Genomic DNA, 19784 nt, shown 5'->3' on the forward strand with positions numbered 1-19784 from the left:
TAAATAATAACATCTTTTAATAACTTGACTTAGTGGCCACTGAATAAGGGACACCTGTATAGAGGTGCACTTTGTCAGTAATGATAGTCAGATATGCTGTGGGATCAAAAGACAATTTAGGGCCTGTGTCTAAGGGCTTTGGGGTTGTGTGGTTGGAATCAATTTGTCATGAGATTGAGACTCTTCGAGGATCACTCAGGCTAGGTTTACACCAGATGCAGTGCGTTCCGGCCCGATTCTGGCCAGAACGCACTGCATCGCATTGCGGCCAGCTCAATTTTTCGAGGGGCAGGAAGGGGGCGTGGCGGGCTGTTGAAGTGAATGGCACCATAGCCACACCCTCCGGCTGCAATGCGATCGCAAGGCACATTGTGCCTGCCGTCCGATGCGATCAAAATAGTGCTTGCAGCATTTTGATCGCACCGGACCGCAGGCACAATGTGCGTTGCGATACCCTGTGGGCGATTGCATTGCGGCCGGAGGGCGTGGCTATGGTGCCATTCACTTCAATGGCCCGCCACGCCCCCTACTGGCCCGCAAAAGAAGTGAGCCGACGGCAATGAGATGCAGTGCGTTCTGGCCAGAATCGGGCCGGAACGCACTGCATCTGGTGTGAACCTAGCCCCAGAATTCAATGACAAGTGAAGCTGAAAATTGCAATCAAGTCCCCTCTGGAAGGAGCAAAAGTGTGAACTAGGGATGCACAGATACCATTTTTTCCAGACCAAGTACGAGTAAGGATACTTTTCCTCGAGCACTCGCCAATACCAATTACCGAAACTTTTTTGTGTCATGTGACAGTTTTTCTTAAACAATACAGACCAATACTAAGCAAAAGATTATCCACGCTATGGCGATATCCCAAATCTATCCCACCCTCTGTGACAGCTGCAGTGAAAAAAAGACTGAGTCGTGTGATGTCCTGCAACCCGAGAGGGATCCTATGCACATTAACCATCGGTGACCTAGTGGAGAGAAAGATATTTGAAGCCAAAAGAAGTACACAGAGCGTTTATAGACCATTCTTTGTGGTCTCTAGAGGATCTGGTGAGTGTGCTAGTGATTGCGATCTAAAACACGAAATCACCTGCACTCCATTCAGCCTACAGACCTTAACGGAGGGTTGGTGCTCGAATTGACAACATGGATGGCGTCGTGTCAGATACAGTCCATAATAGAAGTCACCAGCACTCAATGATACGTACAAGAAGTAAAGCACTTTTTATTAAATTGTCAAATGAGTCATACAGCCAACGTTTCGGGGCCACACAGGGTCCCTTCTTCTGGGTGACATAGTGACCACATGGCTGTATGATGCATGTGACGATTTAATAAAAAGTGCTTTACTTTTTGCACGTATCATCGAGTGCTGGTGACTTGTATTATGGACTGTATCTGACACGGCGCCATCCGTGTTGTCACTTCGAGCACCAACCCTCCATGACTTCTATTATGGATTATAAGCTGGACCACTGGGAAGCACTTTATGTTGGAGTGAATCACAAAAAGTCACAGTGGAGTAGGAATGTTTTGATTATACGTATTCATTTATAATCTATTTGAAATCAAGTGGCTATAAGAAGGAATACGTCACGATAGATCACAGATCTTTGTTGTCACAACTTAATGGACACTTTATATGTGGAGGACACTATATGACACTGTGTGAGTGAATTTAGTGGAAATGTTTTTTTTCCCACTAAATAGGGGTACACTTGAAGGGATGGAGACAGCGCAGTGTTTTTTGTTTTTATAATACAGACCAATGATTTTAGGACAGTGGTGAAGTGCTAGGGCCGGGTCCCAGCTGCAAACGCTTCACCCCTGGCAGCTCTGCCACTGACACAAGCTGTAGAGGGACTACAAATCTTAGCAATACATTATACAGCGATGAAAAATGGCACTGGCTATAGAGGACTACAAATCCCAGCAATACATTATACAGCAATGCAAAATACCAGCAGCTATGGAGGACAAATCTCAGCAATGCATTATACTTCAATACAGAATAATATAAAGCTATATAATCGGTGCTGCTCTGGGTGCTGGCCTGACGTCTCCAGCAGACGATCTCAGAAGGGCTGTGCGAGATATCACCAGGGGTCCCAGTGGATCTTGCGGGTGGATGCAGGCAGCGTGGTTTCAGGGAGGAGATGTGCAGCCAGTGCTGTAAACAGGCGCTGCACTTCACAGGAAGGCTGCCTTGCTGGGGACCTTGGCAGAATTCCTGTGCACCGCGGCACCTGTTTACAGCACTGGCTTCAAATAAAAAATTTAAAGCGCTGGTATCGGTTCTTAGTATTAGGGCATTTTCACAAGTACGAGTACTTATGAAAATGCTCAGTATCGATACCGATACCTGTATTGGTACATCTCTAGTTTGAACCACACCACTGAATTTTTGACACAAGACAGGATGGATCCATGGATTCATACTCTATAGACGTTCAGACCCTGCTATCTGCAAGTCAACACTGTAATAAAAAATTGCCAGATCAGGCAACGTTTTCATTTATTCAGGGGTCCAGATCCCTCTAGCCCATTGCAGCCTCACCTTTCCTATTAGTTGACAGAGAAGAAGCCAGTCTGGTCTTTAGCTGCTGTAGCAAATGCACCACATGGTCTTCATGGTTTGAATGAAATGTGTTCAAAGAAGACATTATGCATATGTCTGCAGAATGCCAGGACGTTTTGTGCTTTTTGCACCAGTTCCTGTACCTTATAGAGACTGTAATGTGTGAAACTGTTTGGAAACAAGCAGTTTCCAAGATGCTGCAACTGCCAACATTGCCCCAACAATTGTCATATGGCCAAAATGGCACCTTTTTCCATAAAATATCTTTAAATCAATCACTAAACATCTTGACCTTAGCACATTATCAAGCAAGTGTCCCTGATAAAGTGACCACTGGGTGAAGACAGGGCTTGTAAAAGGATATAAATATTTTTGTTTAGGAGGTGCACATTACCAACGGTGGAAGATGATTATACTGAGTATATAGGGTGTAATTAATGTAGATGGCAACTATAACCTATAATAAAATAGCCTACTGCTAAAGTAACCACTGCATGTGTGTAAAATGTCCAAAAAAAATCCATTACTGGATTGGCACAGTGAATGAAGCTCCTCTTCGCCTTCTTTTATAACAAAAACTGAATCTGTGTGAAAATTAACTGCACCCTGCTGATTTTCTTTGTGTAACAAAAACAATAAAAAAATCATACAACCATCAAGTTCAGTTTAGTTTAAAAACCTTTTTTTTTCTGTTTTGATTGGAATGTCCCATCCTCTTTTTTTTATCCGTGTCCTGGAAAGCTAATTTAGCATTCCTTGAGGTCTCTAGTAGATTTTCTACAGGGATTTACAGAGATTTTACAAGCAGTGATAGTTACATATCAACTGAAATGGCTAAGCTGATTGCAACCATGAAGAGATCTTCTTTTCAGGGTCCCAGACAACACATAGGTATAGTAGGAACTTACTTTTCTTATCTACAGAAAGTGGGGGCTGAGTTGGGATCTCGTCCTCTTCATCAGAGTCCCCACTGCTTGTGCTGCTCACATCTAACACAATGTCTCGCTGTGGGTCCACTCTGAGGAAATTTCTACACTCAAACGTAAGGTGGCCAGCTGAAAAGAAAAGACATAAATCATGATACAACACCAAAACGATATCAATTTCTACTACCTGACCCTTTGCCAATAACAACAAACATCCAATCATACTACTTTGGCTTTTCTCATAGTTTACCAAGAAGAGTGGAGTTCCCTAGAGCGAGCGCGCACGCACGCACGCACACAAAATTGTCAGGCTAAAACCAAGAACTGTTGGGTTTTTTTCCCCCCAACCTTTTTACATTTTTTTTTAAATAATTTTTTTTTAATTTACTGTCAGGGTCCTTAGTGAAAATATCAGGGGGTCTAAACAGACACCTGATATTTGCCTTTAAAAATAGAAAAAGAGATTGAGGACAAACAACTAAAATCGACTAAATTGCGAGAGAGGAATTGTTTCTTTATACAACTAGTTGATTAGTTGAAAAAATTGGGCAACTTAACGATTATGAAAATAATCGTTAGCTGCAGCCCTACTCCTGTCCATTCATAAATTGAGGAGATAGTATCAGTTACTATGTGCATAATCATGAACAGGAAGTGATGTAGAACACTTCCTGTTCATTCATAACTGGGGACATAGTACGCATACTATGTTCTCAGTTATATACAAACACTCAGCGATCATTCTGAGTGCTTGTACTCGCCTATCACAGGAAGCCGAGCGGGTTGGTGCGGGAGGAGAGCTCAGCTTCCAGTGACAGCTGTCTCCTCCCCTCTCGGTCTCCTAAAAGCTTCTCTCCTCCCTCTTGGATGATGGCTGTGTCCCCTTGGATTCCCGCTACCTCTGTCGACACAGGCAGGAAACAGCATCGGGCATTAGAGGGGACACTTACCGGTGTCCAGTGGGGAGGAGAGAAGCTAGGGATGCACTTGAATTTTCAGGCCACATTTTGGGCCGTTATGGTACATTCGGCATTTTGCCCAAAGTACCATTTTTAGCCGAAATGTCAGTGCATCCCTAATATATATGTATATATTGTGATATCTGGGGAATTTAGCACATATGGTGAGCACTTAAGGACCAGGCTTGAAGCAGTTTTAATATAAAAAGGACAGTCTTTTATTTCTTCAGCAAAAGAACAATTACTTTCTTCATTAAAAACAACATAAGATTTGATTGTCTTTCAGCCCATATGACAATGTCTCACCGACGCAAGGTTGTCACATATACTCCATGTGTCCTAGTCCCAGGACTTTTAGCAGCAAGATTCCTCCACACATCCCTCATGAGTCACTGACTCTCTAAACCTCCTCGGCTGTCTCCCAGGTGCCTCCAACACACACACAGCCACCTGGCTCCACTTTGGCTTCTGGGTGGAGTCTTACTGACTCCTGAACACAATCAGTTTCTCTTCCCAGCAAGAGCCCTGAACATCAGCCAGCACCCTTTCCATAAGGGCTGTGCAATCACTAGGTGCTGGCCACTACTAAACCTTGGACCCAGGAATAGAGATTTCATCCCTCCCAATTCTCTTTGAAATCTCCCAGTTCCAGGATCTCATGCTAAATCTAGAAATCCTGGGAAGAACTGCAAAGCCATTTCTCTCCCAGCAAAAAAACCTCAAATGGAGTGTACACTTTGCAAAAAAACTAAAAAGGCAAAAAGTGTAATGCACCAATTCCACTGAAACAACACATTACACCTCTCCCCTCTATCTCCCTGCCGGGCTTCACTCAGCACACTAGTCCGCACATGAATTTTAGTGTAAACAAGCCCTAAAATAGGAATATATATATATATTTTTTTTTAAATAGGAACTGTATGTATAAACTACCAAAGGTTTTTAATCATGCTTGCACTCTGTTCAATGCTGTTAGAGAGGGACAACAAGTGAGTTTCCCAATAACCAAAATGAAATGGCACAATAAAGAAAAGTCCTTAGGAAAGTGTCTGCTGTAAAGTTAATGTATAGCCAAAATGTATTTTGTCTTAAATAGGAATTGGATTTTTTTTTTTAATGTCTACTTTGGGGAGATATTCCTCTACTTACTTTTCCCAGCAAAGAGGAATCTCCTCTTAGACCAGTGTTTCTCAAGCTTTTTTGCATTCATGGCAAAATCTCAAGGCACCCTAATGAAAAAAATTTAAAAATCAATTTGTGGTTCCCCTCAAAATCAACAGCAAACCCTTACCGTAGAATGGGTTCTAGTAATGATTTTAAGGGGGGACCCAAGGCAAAAAAAAAAAAGACGACTTGAGTTGTCTGCAGAACAGGTGTCACGGTTTCCCCTCACTTCCTGTTTCAGTGACAGTAACTATAAAATTCTGAACTTCCCGTCACTGATGGGAAAATAGTTACCCAGGACAAATAGAGGGGTGAAGTTCCCAAAGCATACAGAGCAAAAGAATATAAAAATGTTGGCTCTAAATATACTTTAATGTGACACTTTCAAACGAACACTGGATGCAAAAGGTACAATCCAATTACTGCTTCCCCTCTAAAGGAGAACATGGCAGTCCTGGATGTTTCGGGAAGTGCCAGGTTCTGTAACTAACACCGACAACCCATATGTATGAGCCCCTACATGGAATGTACCCAAATATATACCCAAAAACCGAAACTAAAGATGTACCAAAAACCAAATAGATAATTACATTATGTACCCAAAATAGATAAAAACATACAACAGTGCTGCGTTTTCTTTAGAGAACGAGGAATAAAAGTTTTATTTTAATATATACTTACGATATCCACACTTTTTACATCCTGCTCGGATATTATCCTTGTTTACACCTGTAGACAAGACACAAAACTGGCTTACTTACTATATGATTGAAAAGAAAAAAAAATACACTGTTACTAAGTATATCTGGCCGCTGAACCTTTCACAGAATGAAAATGATACAAGTCATAACAAATACAGCAATTCAAGGAAACCAAACTATTGCATTCCAATGCAAGATCAAATTTGATCAAATACACATTTTCATAGGAAGGTAATAAACACAGCTTTAGAGCAACTGATCTGCCCCCATTGACACCTGAGAAATAGGAAGCGTGTTTCCAGAATTGCTTTAACGCTCGACGCCCAGATTTCCACAAATGTTTCTATTGTGCCCATTCACAGTGTGATGCGCAGTGCTCAAAAAAGTACAGAAGCTTCTTTGCGGCATAAAAAGAAGTTTTTGTCCCCAACAGATTTAAAATGGAGTGTGGTGAAATGCCTAAAACGTTTGCGTACGGTGTATTTTTCATGCAATCTCCTACTGGTAACTGGCTTTCCATTGGAACCTAATGTGATAAATCAATGAGAAAAATAAATAAATCTAAGGTAAAATTTTAAAACACCAGTGGTGTAGAAGTTGGTGGGTCAAACCACAGTGCAAAACAGGAAGATGCACGTATCCAGCACACTCCAAACTGTTGGATGCTGTAACTTCCAGCAGATGTTGTAGCTCTGCAAAAGAGCAAAAACTTGATTAATCACCAGCCCTATTGTAAATGTTATGTTTGTACTTTTACATACAGCTTTTATTTTATTATGTCTTGTAAGCAGTGAACGTCCTGCTATTTGGCTGTGTCTGGGCAACAATAGCTTTATATCTGCAATGAGAGATTATCTAAGGCACTCCTGTCTCTGACTGCTAATTTCATGAAATTTGGAGATCTCCTTACTGTGCAGCTCACTGTTCCCCTTGCTAGAGAGGAAGCTGTACCCAAGGACCTGCAGTGCAAGGATCTCCCGATTTTTTCATTCTATGGCTCTGTAGTTCCTCCACCTCTCTCATGACAACAGTCATCAGTTCCCCAAAATTCTGGGAGGCAGCTCAGACAGGAGGAATCACAGTCCTGCTTTACTAAGGTGACCCCATCCACACACAAGGCACGGTAAGCCAGAAATAGGGAACAAATCATACAGGCAATAATGGTGAGTGACCAGTCCTTCACCCTCAGCTTGCCTTTTATATGCACAGTGCACGTCATCTTTTAGATCTAAACTACAATTATTTTCATAGAAATGTTCAATCAGTTTTTGTCCCCATGCTCTAAAATGAACGGGACAGAACATTTGCTTGTGGCAGAAAATGAACAAGATGTTTCCAAGCTGTCTAATAATTTCCTGATCAATTGGATGTAAAAATAAATAAATTCCCACGCATGATGCAGTGAATACGAACATGACCTGATTTTTTAGCTGATTGAACCGTGTGTGGTCAACATGACACAAGTACGGCCTGTAGCAGAGGTTTGTAATTATTTCTGGTCATGATTTGTAGGTAGGAACACAGTTCCTGCTGGAAACATCAGTACCTGCACCATTGGATAACATGAGTAGCTACTGAAGCTATTTTGTAGCTAGTCACAAACTCTGTTAAAAGTCAGTCACTCAAAGACTAAGACCTTCACTGTTAACGCAAACTGTCCATTGACAGCAATTCATTTTTTACAAGCAACCAAAAGGCTAATGAGACTTTTAGCGATTATAAAATTGCTCATGTGACACAGCTCTAAACACTGCATTTTGAGGTTAAATAAGAGACAGTAATTTTCCTTTGGAAAGACACGAACATAACAATGGTATTAAAATGCTCAGTAATTCCAAGCAAATTTGCTTCTTTAAAAAGTGCATTTTAATCTACAAAAATCTATTTCTCCTTTCCCCGTAATTATGTTTGAGGCCATTGATTTTAAAGTGGCTTCATCCTGCTTGTTGATATGTCAAAAGGAATAAAATCTTGACCTGACTTATCTTCAAACTGTCTCCATCGGGCAATGAAAGGAAATGAGAATGACATGGTAAAAGGTTTTCAAAATGAATCTTTATATCACCACTCCAGATTCCCGATGAACCATAAATTGAACTAATTCTCATCAGTTTCTCAGAAAAGGCCATTAGCGACCAGCAGTCATTGTTATTTATCAAATCGTTTTCAGATTTTGTTTTATCACTATTAATATTTTTATGCTGGTTTATTTCAATAAAACTAGCAGAAAATGGTTCTACAGCATTCAGAAAAAAATATTTGGGGTATTTATTTTCTGTCGAAGTCTATAAAAAACGAAATATAATGCTTCCTAAAGTGAAATCGACTAATGTACGCAGTTACAAAAGACAGAACTCTTCAAATGGAAGTCATTTCCACTGTGTAGACCAGATCTGCTCTAAGTAACCTTCTGTTTCTTATATCATTGTATAATGGAGCAGGCAGGGAAGGTAAACGATGCATGCACAATTGTCTCAAAGATTTTAACCATTGACTTTAATTTAATGGTTCTCTGCGGTCCACTCAGACCTGTTAAGCTTTCCTGCCACAATTATAGGTGGGAAACAGAAATTAAATCTATGTTTGGCAAAACTTTTTTTTAAAGGAAAACTATGGTTACTTTCGGTTTATTGAATTACATTTTTTAAATGTTTAGACGCAATATTTTATATAATTATTCCTATTATTTCTAGAACATCCATATTTTCCCCCCAAAAAATGTAATGTGGGGAGCTTTCATAAGAAAATGCTTGTAGAACACACTTGGATTTGTTATAAGAAAGCTAGCTGCGCTCTTGTTGATGCTACTGCAGATGGAAAATCCAGACCTAACAGAAAAGATGGTATGTATCCCTACTGGGAGTCATTCAGTGGATTAATTTAGGTGTGTGTATAATTTGAGATCCTGCTATACTGATGTGCTTACAGTAATGCAATAAGCCAGTTATCTGAAATCCCGGACTACCAGGCTCAAACTTTACACCTGCAAAATGGAAAAAAAAAAAAAAAAAGGTTAGTGACCAATAATCTGTGACCCCCTTGACACTGCCCTGCCATTCCCCAAGACCCTGGACAACTAACTAGAGCAGTGCTACATTTTGGTCATTTTATAATCACCCCTCAGACATACGCTTCAACACACCCAGAGATGCGCTCAATTGAAGCGCAGTGCTATTTTTTTCCCCCATGCGCTCATTTGAACCAGGCTACATACCATACTGTACACCTCACTAATCCTCCTACTAATCTAAGATTATATTTCCGGTAGTGCTACTAATAATATGTATGTGACATGATCTATATGGAACTGTGCTCACTTTTGAAAAACAAATGTCACTGTCACATATATGAAGTTAACTTTAAACTACTTAAAGTGGCATTAAAGGATAGTGTAGTGTAAGGACTTACACTACACTAGTGTAGTGTAAGATGTTAGTGTAAGGACTTACCTTAAATGATGCCTCTTGATTCGATCATCTTCTTCTTTAGTGTAGTTTTCAGCTGTAACTCCAGCGCTGGGTGCGGGTCTCCGATCCAGCGCCGACTCCTCTGTCCTTCTCTTCTCTGATGTCCCACGGAGTTTGTACTGATGCACGCCGCTCCATAGACTTACCTTGCGTCTCTCCTCGTCTCCCGGCCAAACATCTGAAGTGCGGATGTGCCCACCCCAAGATCCTTTGCGGCCGTACGAGACTCTTCAGATGTTCGGACGGGAGCGGGCAGCGAAGACACGGGTAAGTTTAAACCTGTTTTAAAAAAAAAAAAAAAAATTTGCATATATCTATTGCTTGCTAGCAGTAGATATATGCAAAAACACGCTGAGGGTTTAATAACCTTTTAAATAAAATGTATTGCAAGCAAAAAAAAAATGCTTTTGTCCAGACAATGGAGATAAATATGGAAAAACACTATACGCTCCCCTGAATATGCCATAAAAATACACTGGGTATTCAATCAGCTTTCTTTTTGTCTTAAAAATAAAATGGAAAAAAAAACAAAAAAACGCATGAACTCTGACTAATGAAATGCTACAGACGTACATGATTGTAGTATTTTTGCCTAAAAGTGAAAAAGAACATTATATTACTAAATAAAGGAGAGAGAAACAACTCTTTGTTGTCAATTCTCATTGCAAAGGTGGCCAATTAAAATTGCATAACAATAAGTAAATACAAATGTGCTGAAAATTAATGACGATGATTAAAATTAATTTTTAATAGCCATCTAAAACGCACATGACTGAAATAGCCAGCTCTAAGCCTGTGATGTCTTCTGCAAAGATCTGTGTTGGCTATTAAATATTTATTATTTAAAATATGGTTTTTCATTTTGGTGCTGAATATTTATGAATTAGGAGGCAATAAATCTTAGGTGACTAATAAGCATAGAAGAATATACCCGCTGTTCCCTTGTGTCAGTGTGTAATTGTAAAAATAAATGTGTTCATACAACATGATATGCAAAAGAAAATTAATTTTACATGTTGACTGATGTAGCAGAAATATAATGTTCTGAGGGGGGCCAAAAAGAATATGAATACCATATTCCAATTTGGTTTGTGCTTTTTAAAGAACACTTTATTTTTCATAATTAAAACCTTTTAAATTGCTCTGAGGTTTCTTGATCAGTTTTCAGGGGAAATAACTTAATTAGTGTATAAAGGAAGACACTGTGAGCATATACTGGAGTGTTAACGAGGCCTGTTGTAAACGAAAGGGGCAGGGATTGTCTGCTGAGGCCATCTAATCTTTTGTCATCTCTGAATTGGTGACACTGTCCTTCCTTCTGGAGGGGGGCTACTTTTGTTCCCCATGGTCCCTGTGTGTGTTGTAAAGTAGTCACCGCTCCAAGCTCACTCCCGTGATATACTATAATCTCATGTTTAGTTTTAATTTGTATCAAGATCGTAGTCCCATCTCTGAAATTGTGTCAGCACAAATTCAGAGAAGATTTGGAGGATCTACAGCCAAGTGATACACAAATAAGATACATTTTGCTTAACATTTAAAAAGGTACTTGAATGCATTTCTAAGATTTAACCCCTAGTCACTTTAACCCTTTCGCTGCCAAGCCCCCTGGAATGCTTTAACCAGCTGCTGTCCGTCCGCCATCATTGCACGTGCGTACGGCTGTCAACTCCCGGCAGGATCACGTATATACACGTAATTTTTTTTTCCTGCGGGCAGGCAGAATCCCACTGGGAGATCTAAAGCCAAGCGATCAGTTGTATGACACTATGTATGTCCCCCCTCCTGCCGGTTATCCCGGGCACCACTGTCCCCCCTGCAAGCCCGGGACAGCAGCTGCCTGTACAGAGAAGGAGGAAAGATCAGCATTCCCCCACCGCTGATCTCTCCTCCGTTCTCTCTAAAGACTGAAGCGTTGTGTATTACATCACTTCCGCATTCAGCAGTCACTGTCTGGCAGCCATAGGCAGAGAAGAAGCTGGGGAAGCAGATCTCTGTTTCATCAGGAACCCCTAATGTCTCCATAAAGAGGACCTGTCATTGTGTATTAGCCATCACATAGGGGGCTTGTTAGCTGCTCCAGATTTTCTCTGCTCCAGTTTTGATAAATTCCCCGCTATATGTCCCCCAAAAATGGTATAAAATTTATTTCAGTACAGTGTTGCATAACGGAATGAATGTCAAAGTGCCACAACGCTGAATACTGAAAAATGGCCCGGACAGGAAGGGGGTTTAACACCCTGGCCAGCAAGTGGTTAAACCTCAGCTGGCCATACCATTTTTGCCATTTTTCCCATCATTTTGATTTTTTATTGCTGCGTTGCTAGAGTTTGTAAAAGATCTCCCAAACCATATATTTTCTGAAAGTGCAGGCCCGGTAAAATAAAAAGATGGTGCAACTAATTTTGTAGGTCCTACGATAATTGCGCAAACGTGTGTCAAATCAATATTGAACCGATAACATAACACAATTAAATTGATAAAGCACACTAAAATCAGTATCAGTGCACAAACAAAAACATTTTCCAACTAAATCTAAAAGATAAAACTGTAATGAGTTAATAAATAACAAATATTTGTAAATTTTAAATTGCACCTTTCTGCGAAACGGTAAAAAAACTAGGTAACACAAAACTGTAAATAAGCAACTTGTGTTAAAAATCATTTGTGCGCTGTGCTGGTGTGTGTGTTGTGATAAAATGATACAGGCGTACATTTAATCGCAACACAGCGTATCACAACGCTTTGACACGCACTGCCACTGGTAAATTAATGTTATTTTGAAAAGAAAAAAAATCAAGCCCTGCGATGTGTTCTAACAAGGCACCGCAGTGCATGGTGTACACCACAATATGGTGCACCCTGTTGCACATGTATAGTATGTGTGTGTGTAGAGGGGGGGATAAAGCACTTCCTGTTCATTCATAACTGGGGACACATAGTACTTGTTTGTTCTGGACTCAGAGGATTGGTAATTTTAACAGATATTTACCCATTCTACGCTCAGCCATCCAACTCGCTTGGTCACGCACGGGGACCGTTGGGGGAACAGTTCTGCTATAAGTTCATGGTTGCTAAAGCTATAAGCAGAACCGTAAAAGCCACCAATATAATGCTTACTGATGTGGCCAGCTGGAAACAGTCAATCTGGAACAAAAAATATATATGTAAAGCGCACCACTGGGATGTGGACAAATCTTTCACTCGTTGGCTATGTAAGAGCAGGTGTGCATAAACTCTTCAAACGAATGGGAGAGGAACTCCATGCAATAATAGGAACGAAACACAGTATAGAGAAGAGTGTGACTACCTACAAATGCTCAATGAGTGAATGAATGATCTTAATAATAATAATAATAATAAAGCGCAGCCTATTAGCTGAATGATTAAAGTGAAAGTGGCAGAAGTGTGACTTACGGTAGGGAAGTCATCAGCGGGCGTCCGGAGTCCATGCACTCACGTGGGGATGACGAAGACGGTCTGTGTACTGGCGATCTGGAGTGTCCAGGGAGTCCTCAGGGTATCCCTGGGAACCGCGTCCTCGGCTGGCCAGGCCGAGCCGCGGCAACCCGAGCAGAGAGCAAAGACTATGCCCGGCAGTTGGATCCTACACTAGAGAGTGTGGATCAGTGCGGTGTGCAGCGCGAGTACTGGGGAGTCAGATACAATGTAAAAGTCGATGCTCGTGGTCAAAGGGAGATGTGCTGCAGGGTGAGACACCCCTGTGGGTTGAAGTAACGGCTACGCGTTTCGAGGGTAACCCTCTTTGTCAAGCCTTGCAGCGTTGTCGGCCGCGGGAGAAAGACATTCTTTTAAAATTGACAGGGGGGAGGAGTCCGGTCCGAAAAACTGCCGTGATAGGCTTAGCCGCCGGGAGGCGGACTCGCATTCACGAGACACTCAGAGGTGGAATCGTCAGGAGCTATCATACTCCGATCTGTTTATAGTTCTGGGGACATTATGTGAATAACATTTCTATAGTGATAATCCTAGCTTTCTAAGAGTGAATGTTGACATTGGGGCAATCATGACTACTTTATATTTCTATGTGAGGCATATCATCAAATTTCGTAATAATATGGGTATGAACAGATTCCTTTAACAGGGTTAAGAATGAATGAGACTGTCATATTTAATGTATAAAAAGCATTAAATATAAAAATGCAAGATGAATAAAAAGTTTTTATTATTAATCATTTTAAAACTATGTTGTATATTGATTCCCGGATGAATAAAAAGTTTTTATTAATTATTTTAAAAATGTTTTGAAAATGTTTTGTTTATTGATTGTGTGTGTAAAAACAATGTTTTTTTAAAAAACAACAAAACAAAAACATCTTTTTCCTTTTTTGGGGGTCTCGTATCTAAAAGAAAAAGGTAGCCTAAAAACTGGTGGGGGGTGATTATCTGCTCCAGGTTTAGATACTGAAAGTATCCTCAAATAGCCTATGGATCGATCTCGGTCTTAAAGATGTGATGGTATGAAGGTTTTCTCCGTGTGGGTATACCCACACGGAGAAAACCTTCATACCATCAAATACCATACGCCACCAGCATTCGGCTCTCCTCCCATGTCAAGTTTAAATGAGCTTCGTTCTTCCCGCCACACATCACCGTTCTGAGGCTTGAGAAAGAGGCTGTGCCTCGAAACGCGTAGCCGCCACCGCATTGGGAGCCCTCTTCTTCGTTCAGTTGTCCATCCCTCCAGACTTCCTTCTCCATTCAGGACTAGTCATTCTTGCGTGACATCAGCCTGACGACATCTGCTGAATGTACCGAACACAGTAGTTTATAGCCGCTCGCGGCTTCCCCTTTCCTAGCCGCCGCCGCGGCCCGGCCAGCCGTGCACGCGTGCTGCCAGGTATCTTCACAGTGCTCCCACATCTGTTACCACCTACTCCTGGAACCATCCATCCTCGGACTCTCCCCTGGCACCCGGCAATAAGATTGCTTAACCACCTTTGACACATCAGCTGCCTTTCAACTGTAAGTCACATCATTCATTTCTTCACCAACATTAGACATTATACATTCTTAATTTCAGGTAGTAGCGCTCCTAACGCTCGTTGTTTTATATGTACTGAATTGCAGGGTTCCTCTCCCTGATAGTAGGAGCTCGCACACCCCACATTTCAGCCCGATTTTACATAGTGACCAGTAACCAGTTGTGCGCTTATTTCATCTTTTTTTGATCTTTCCACAAACATCATAGCCAGTCTATACAACCTTCTAAGCTTCGGTTGAACAAAAACATCTTACAATTAAAGTAAAATAATGGTGGTCAACCTGCAAGTTCCTTATATAAATAAAAAGGCGATTTATCCTAAACCAGACAAGGACCAATCTCTCTGTATGAACTTTCGACCAATCTCGCTGATCAATGTCGATGTGAAACAGTTTCCCAAACTGATTGGCAACTGTCTTCAGCCTCTTCTCCCGGGGGTGATCTACTCCAACCAGGTTGGGTTTGTCCAGGGTGGGGAGGTGTGGGATAACACCATTAGGCCCATGTTATTGATGCATTAGGCCCAGACCACCAATACCCCCCTCTGCCTCCTGTCAGACGCAGATAAGGCATTTGACCGCCTAGGCTGGACCTTCCTTAAGCATACTTTGCTGCAACTGGGCACCTGCCCCAATATGTTGAGAAACATGATGGCTTTATATTCTGGCCCATCAGCTAGGGTCCGCTTCAATGGCTCCCTCTCTCCTAGCTTTCAAATTTCCGATGGCACACGTCAGGGCTGTCCGCTGTCCCCCTCCTCTATATACTCACCATGTAGCACCTGGCGGTCGCTCTCCGCCAGAGTCCCATGTTACAGGACATTTTGGTGGGCACACTTAGGTCCAAGCTTGCCCGGTTTGCGGACGCCCTACTGCTCTACGTCACTCAGCCTCATATTGCACTGCCGACTATTCTGCAGGAATTTGCTCTTTTCGGCTTTAAGCAATTTTAGGGTCAATATTTCCAGTGGGAGATGCTCAATGTATCACTGGGGTCAGAGGTCCTTCTTTAACTGGCTAGTAACTACTCATTTAGGGTTTGCCCCACTTCTTTGAAATACGTTGGCGTACATTTACCTACTGACCTGACTGCCCTACACTCTCTGAACTTCCCGCCCTTGCTGGAGAAGACGACTCAGGACTTTGCCTTGTATGACCGCAAGTTCCTTTCGTGGCTGGGCCGTATTAATGCAATTAAAATGGACATTGTCCCTAGGTTTTTATACCCGTTTCAACCTTTGCCCATCGATATCCCAGATGTATATCTGAGGCAAATCCAGCGGGTCTTCACGAAGTTTGTGTGGGGCACGTCTCGTCCCCGGATCAGTTATAGGACCGCACTATAAGAGGTGCCTTGGCGCGGCTGTGCGGCTTTCACATTTTCTGCAGAAGATGTGTATCCAAACCCAGTCATCTTTCTTTATATCTCTGCTGCGGTTCTGGTCCGCGTAGTGGATTGGTTCCACCGCGATAAGGACAAACAGTGGGTCCGCTTAGAGGAAGTCATTACATGCTTCGACCTGTTGGCCCTACACTGGGTAGCTCCTGGGTCTAGGCCTGTGTATTCCTCTCTCCCGTTTCTGACTGCCCATGCCTTGAAACTAGAGGTGCACCGAAATATAAATTTAAAAACCGAAATGAAACCAAAATAAAAAAAATTGTCAGGCCGAAACTGAAAATGTTTTAATTTTAATGTTTTTCAAATTTTTTTAATATTTTATTTTTATTATAAAAACTTTTTAATGTTTGTATTAATTTTGTATTAAATATTTGTATTTTTTTACTTTTTGGGGGCATCGGGGAAATATTAGGGGTCTAAAGACCCCTGATATTTCCCTTTTAAAATAGAAAAAAAGAGATTGAGAAAACAGAGTCCTCAATCTCTTTTTCTCTTTTTTTTTGCTGGAGTGGGGCTGTTAGTATGTTAGCTGCAGTGCAGTGCGTTTTTGACGCGTTTGCATTTCCTGACCGTACAAAATGTGACATGCAGTATTTTTCTGCCGTAAGCTTAACGGACTGCGCACGTGAGAACTGTAGCCCATAAAACACATAGGGATACATTGGGATGCATTTTTAGTGCAGGAGCGTACGGATCAGTTCAGCACAGAAAACGGACGTCGTGTGAACAGGCACTAAAGGGCTCTGGGTGACTGGGACGTCACTCGTCCCTAGGCAAGAATCCCGGTAGAGGACAAGGTATTAAAAGTCCAATTGTGAGAGGAAGGGGTAAGATTTTGAGAATATGCTGTTGACTGCTCCTCACAGGGTGATAATGATTGGTTGATACAGGCAACTGCTCCAGATTCTGCCTGCTGCAGTTTTGATAAATCCCCCTCTAGATGTTACAGCCCCCAGGTAACATACTTTAACCCTGTAGAACCCTGCTCTGTACTTACAGGACATTACAACAAATGTAAACAACAATAAAAAAAAAAAAAAAAGCTGAGGGAGCAGACAGATGCATGTGCGTCCTCCTGGGCTGCCCACGTCTTGTCTGTATCACCACTAACCTGGCAGCGCCATAGCTCTCCGCAGTTTCACTCCTCACCCCGCAAAAAAATTCTCGCTAACTTCCCCTTCAGCGAGGCGGAACTAAACATTCTAACTTATTTCTGACGGACAACTTTACTCGCTGCACTGCGGAGCACACCAAAATAAGCTCGACAATTAACTCGTATTTTGTTCAGTTAATGTTAGTCTACGAAGTTGTGTCTAACTGTAAACCGATTAAACATACAAGCTTTAATTTGTTTTGTTGGAATGTTTTCTAATTGCTCGCGTATGACAGGTTAGATAGGATTGTCTCCACCCCTCCGGCTGCCGAGTGGTTCAGTCCGGAGCGTCAGACTGCACGCGGTAGTTTGTTTCCACAGAGCTGGAAAATGAGTAACATCTACATCCAGGAGCCGCCTACCAACGGCAAGGTGCGAGGGGGACCCCTCGGAGAGACCAATGTGGGGATGGGGTGCGAGGGGTCACACTGGGAAGGGTTTTAGGTTGGGGAGGCTGGCTTATTTTTAGAGGTGTGGAAAAAGTGTCTGACCCTTTTCTCCCCGTGTTTCATCCTCCAAGCATACATAAATAGATTTTAATGATGTGCTTTGCTGCATTGCATGCATTAGGGCTCATGAGCATGGGAGGGGGTGGTTAAATTACGCTTAATATAGAAACAACAACCCCCTTTCCTGTACACACTGCGCTTCCTCCCCCCTTTTCTGTACACGCTTCCTTCCCCCTTTTCTGTATACACTTCCCCCTTTCCTGTACACACTGCGCTTCCTCCCCCCTTTCCGGTACACACTGCGCTTCCTCCCCCCTTTCCGGTACACACTGCGCTTCCTCCCCCCTTTCCGGTACACACTGCGCTTCCTCCCCCCTTTCCGGTACACACTGCGCTTCCTCCCCCCTTTCCGGTACACACTGCGCTTCCTCCCCCCTTTCCGGTACACACTGCGCTTCCTCCCCCCTTTCCGGTACACACTGCGCTTCCTCCCCCCTTTCCGGTACACACTGCGCTTCCTCCCCCCTTTCCGGTACACACTGCGCTTCCTCCCCCCTTTCCGGTACACACTGCGCTTCCTCCCCCCTTTCCGGTACACACTGCGCTTCCTCCCCCCTTTCCGGTACACACTGCGCTTCCTCCCCCCTTTCCGGTACACACTGCGCTTCCTCCCCCCTTTCCGGTACACACTGCGCTTCCTCCCCCCTTTCCGGTACACACTGCGCTTCCTCCCCCCTTTCCGGTACACACTGCGCTTCCTCCCCCCTTTCCGGTACACACTGCGCTTCCTCCCCCCTTTCCGGTACACACTGCGCTTCCTCCCCCCTTTCCGGTACACACTGCGCTTCCTCCCCCCTTTCCGGTACACACTGCGCTTCCTCCCCCCTTTCCGGTACACACTGCGCTTCCTCCCCCCTTTCCGGTACACACTGCGCTTCCTCCCCCCTTTCCGGTACACACTGCGCTTCCTCCCCCCTTTCCGGTACACACTGCGCTTCCTCCCCCCTTTCCTGTACACACTGCCCCCCATCCCTCTCCTCTATGCACTGCCCCCCATCCCTCTCCTGTACACACTGCTCCTAGCAAATTCACCTCCGTTCCCTGTGGCTCTCTGCATTTTGGAGGAGGCAGGAAGTTCTCTCTCTGTGCACATTCCAGGGACTGAGTACCGACCTGCCAACTTGCCCAGATCCAGCTTCCCGGAGAACAGACTCAGGCCACCAGAGCACTGTATTACCATCTTGTTTTGCTTGACAGAGACCCTCAGCAGCTCCACAAGATGTGCTGTGTGCCTGCGGCATGCTAGCACTATGAGCTGATTGGTGGATTCCAGGGAAGTGGGCATCATGTAATTGCGCCTACCTGAAACAGATTTAATTCACAGCAGGAGCTGTCCCCCTCCTGATTCCACAATGCAGCAGCTGGCACACTGTGGTCAGAGCACACAGTAACTGTATGGGCCTTGTCACAGTGGTGTGGAATGCCCCTGCCGCAACTGAATGGGCTGGGAGGGAGGGGTTGTCAGTCAGTTTAGCGTGGGCATGGGTGAACTCTGGCGAACTGGGCTCACACCAAGTCTCCGCATATCACAATCGCCTATGTAACAAGCAGTGACACTCGGCGAGAGTCTGGATTCTGCGGGCTGGCAGGACTTTCTTGGAGTCCCGGGATGCTTGGGAGGTTTGCTTTCAGCTGCATAAACCAATCCTGCAAAAATCTGTCTTCACTGTCTGATTTGCACCATATTTCGTGCTGTGCGCATGTAAACGTTGTGCGAATAATTACATGTGAAAAGCATAAATGGACTCTGCCGCTGCTCAAGGCCAACCTGTAAATATTGTATAATCAGTGGTGCAGGTCCATAATGACCTCGGTCTTTAGTCATTCCGAATCACTGAAGGCCAAGGCATACAATAAGAAGAAATCCGTCCGTGTTTCGGTTCACTCTGAATCAGTTTATTGGAAATTCGACAGTAACTCTTGAGTC

General features: G+C 43.2%; 2 protein-coding genes across 2 annotated transcripts in view; one reads left to right on the forward strand and one right to left on the reverse strand.

The window, feature by feature from the left end:
• The window catches only part of SREK1IP1 (SREK1 interacting protein 1), a gene marked incomplete at its 3' end in the record, with an annotated part of 34678 nt that extends 17271 nt beyond the window's left edge, over positions 1-17407 (reverse strand). Inside the window, exons 1-3 of the mRNA XM_018569331.1 lie at positions 17307-17407; positions 6306-6353; positions 3484-3630 (exon numbers count right to left, since the gene is read on the reverse strand). Coding sequence (XP_018424833.1) covers positions 3484-3630; positions 6306-6353; positions 17307-17319 — 208 coding nt within the window. The remainder of the gene's footprint in view (positions 1-3483; positions 3631-6305; positions 6354-17306) is intronic.
• A 203-nt stretch (positions 17408-17610) lies between these two features.
• CWC27 (CWC27 spliceosome associated protein homolog) overlaps positions 17611-19784 on the forward strand; it is a 157823-nt gene continuing 155649 nt past the window's right edge. Inside the window, exon 1 of the mRNA XM_018569332.1 lies at positions 17611-17720. Within this exon, the coding sequence (XP_018424834.1) occupies positions 17679-17720 (42 nt within the window). The 5' untranslated portion in view covers positions 17611-17678. The remainder of the gene's footprint in view (positions 17721-19784) is intronic.

This window comes from Nanorana parkeri, unplaced genomic scaffold, assembly GCF_000935625.1.
Source record: "Nanorana parkeri isolate BGI_ZX_2015 unplaced genomic scaffold, ASM93562v1 scaffold1323, whole genome shotgun sequence".
Taxonomy (NCBI): Eukaryota; Metazoa; Chordata; class Amphibia; order Anura; family Dicroglossidae; genus Nanorana; species Nanorana parkeri.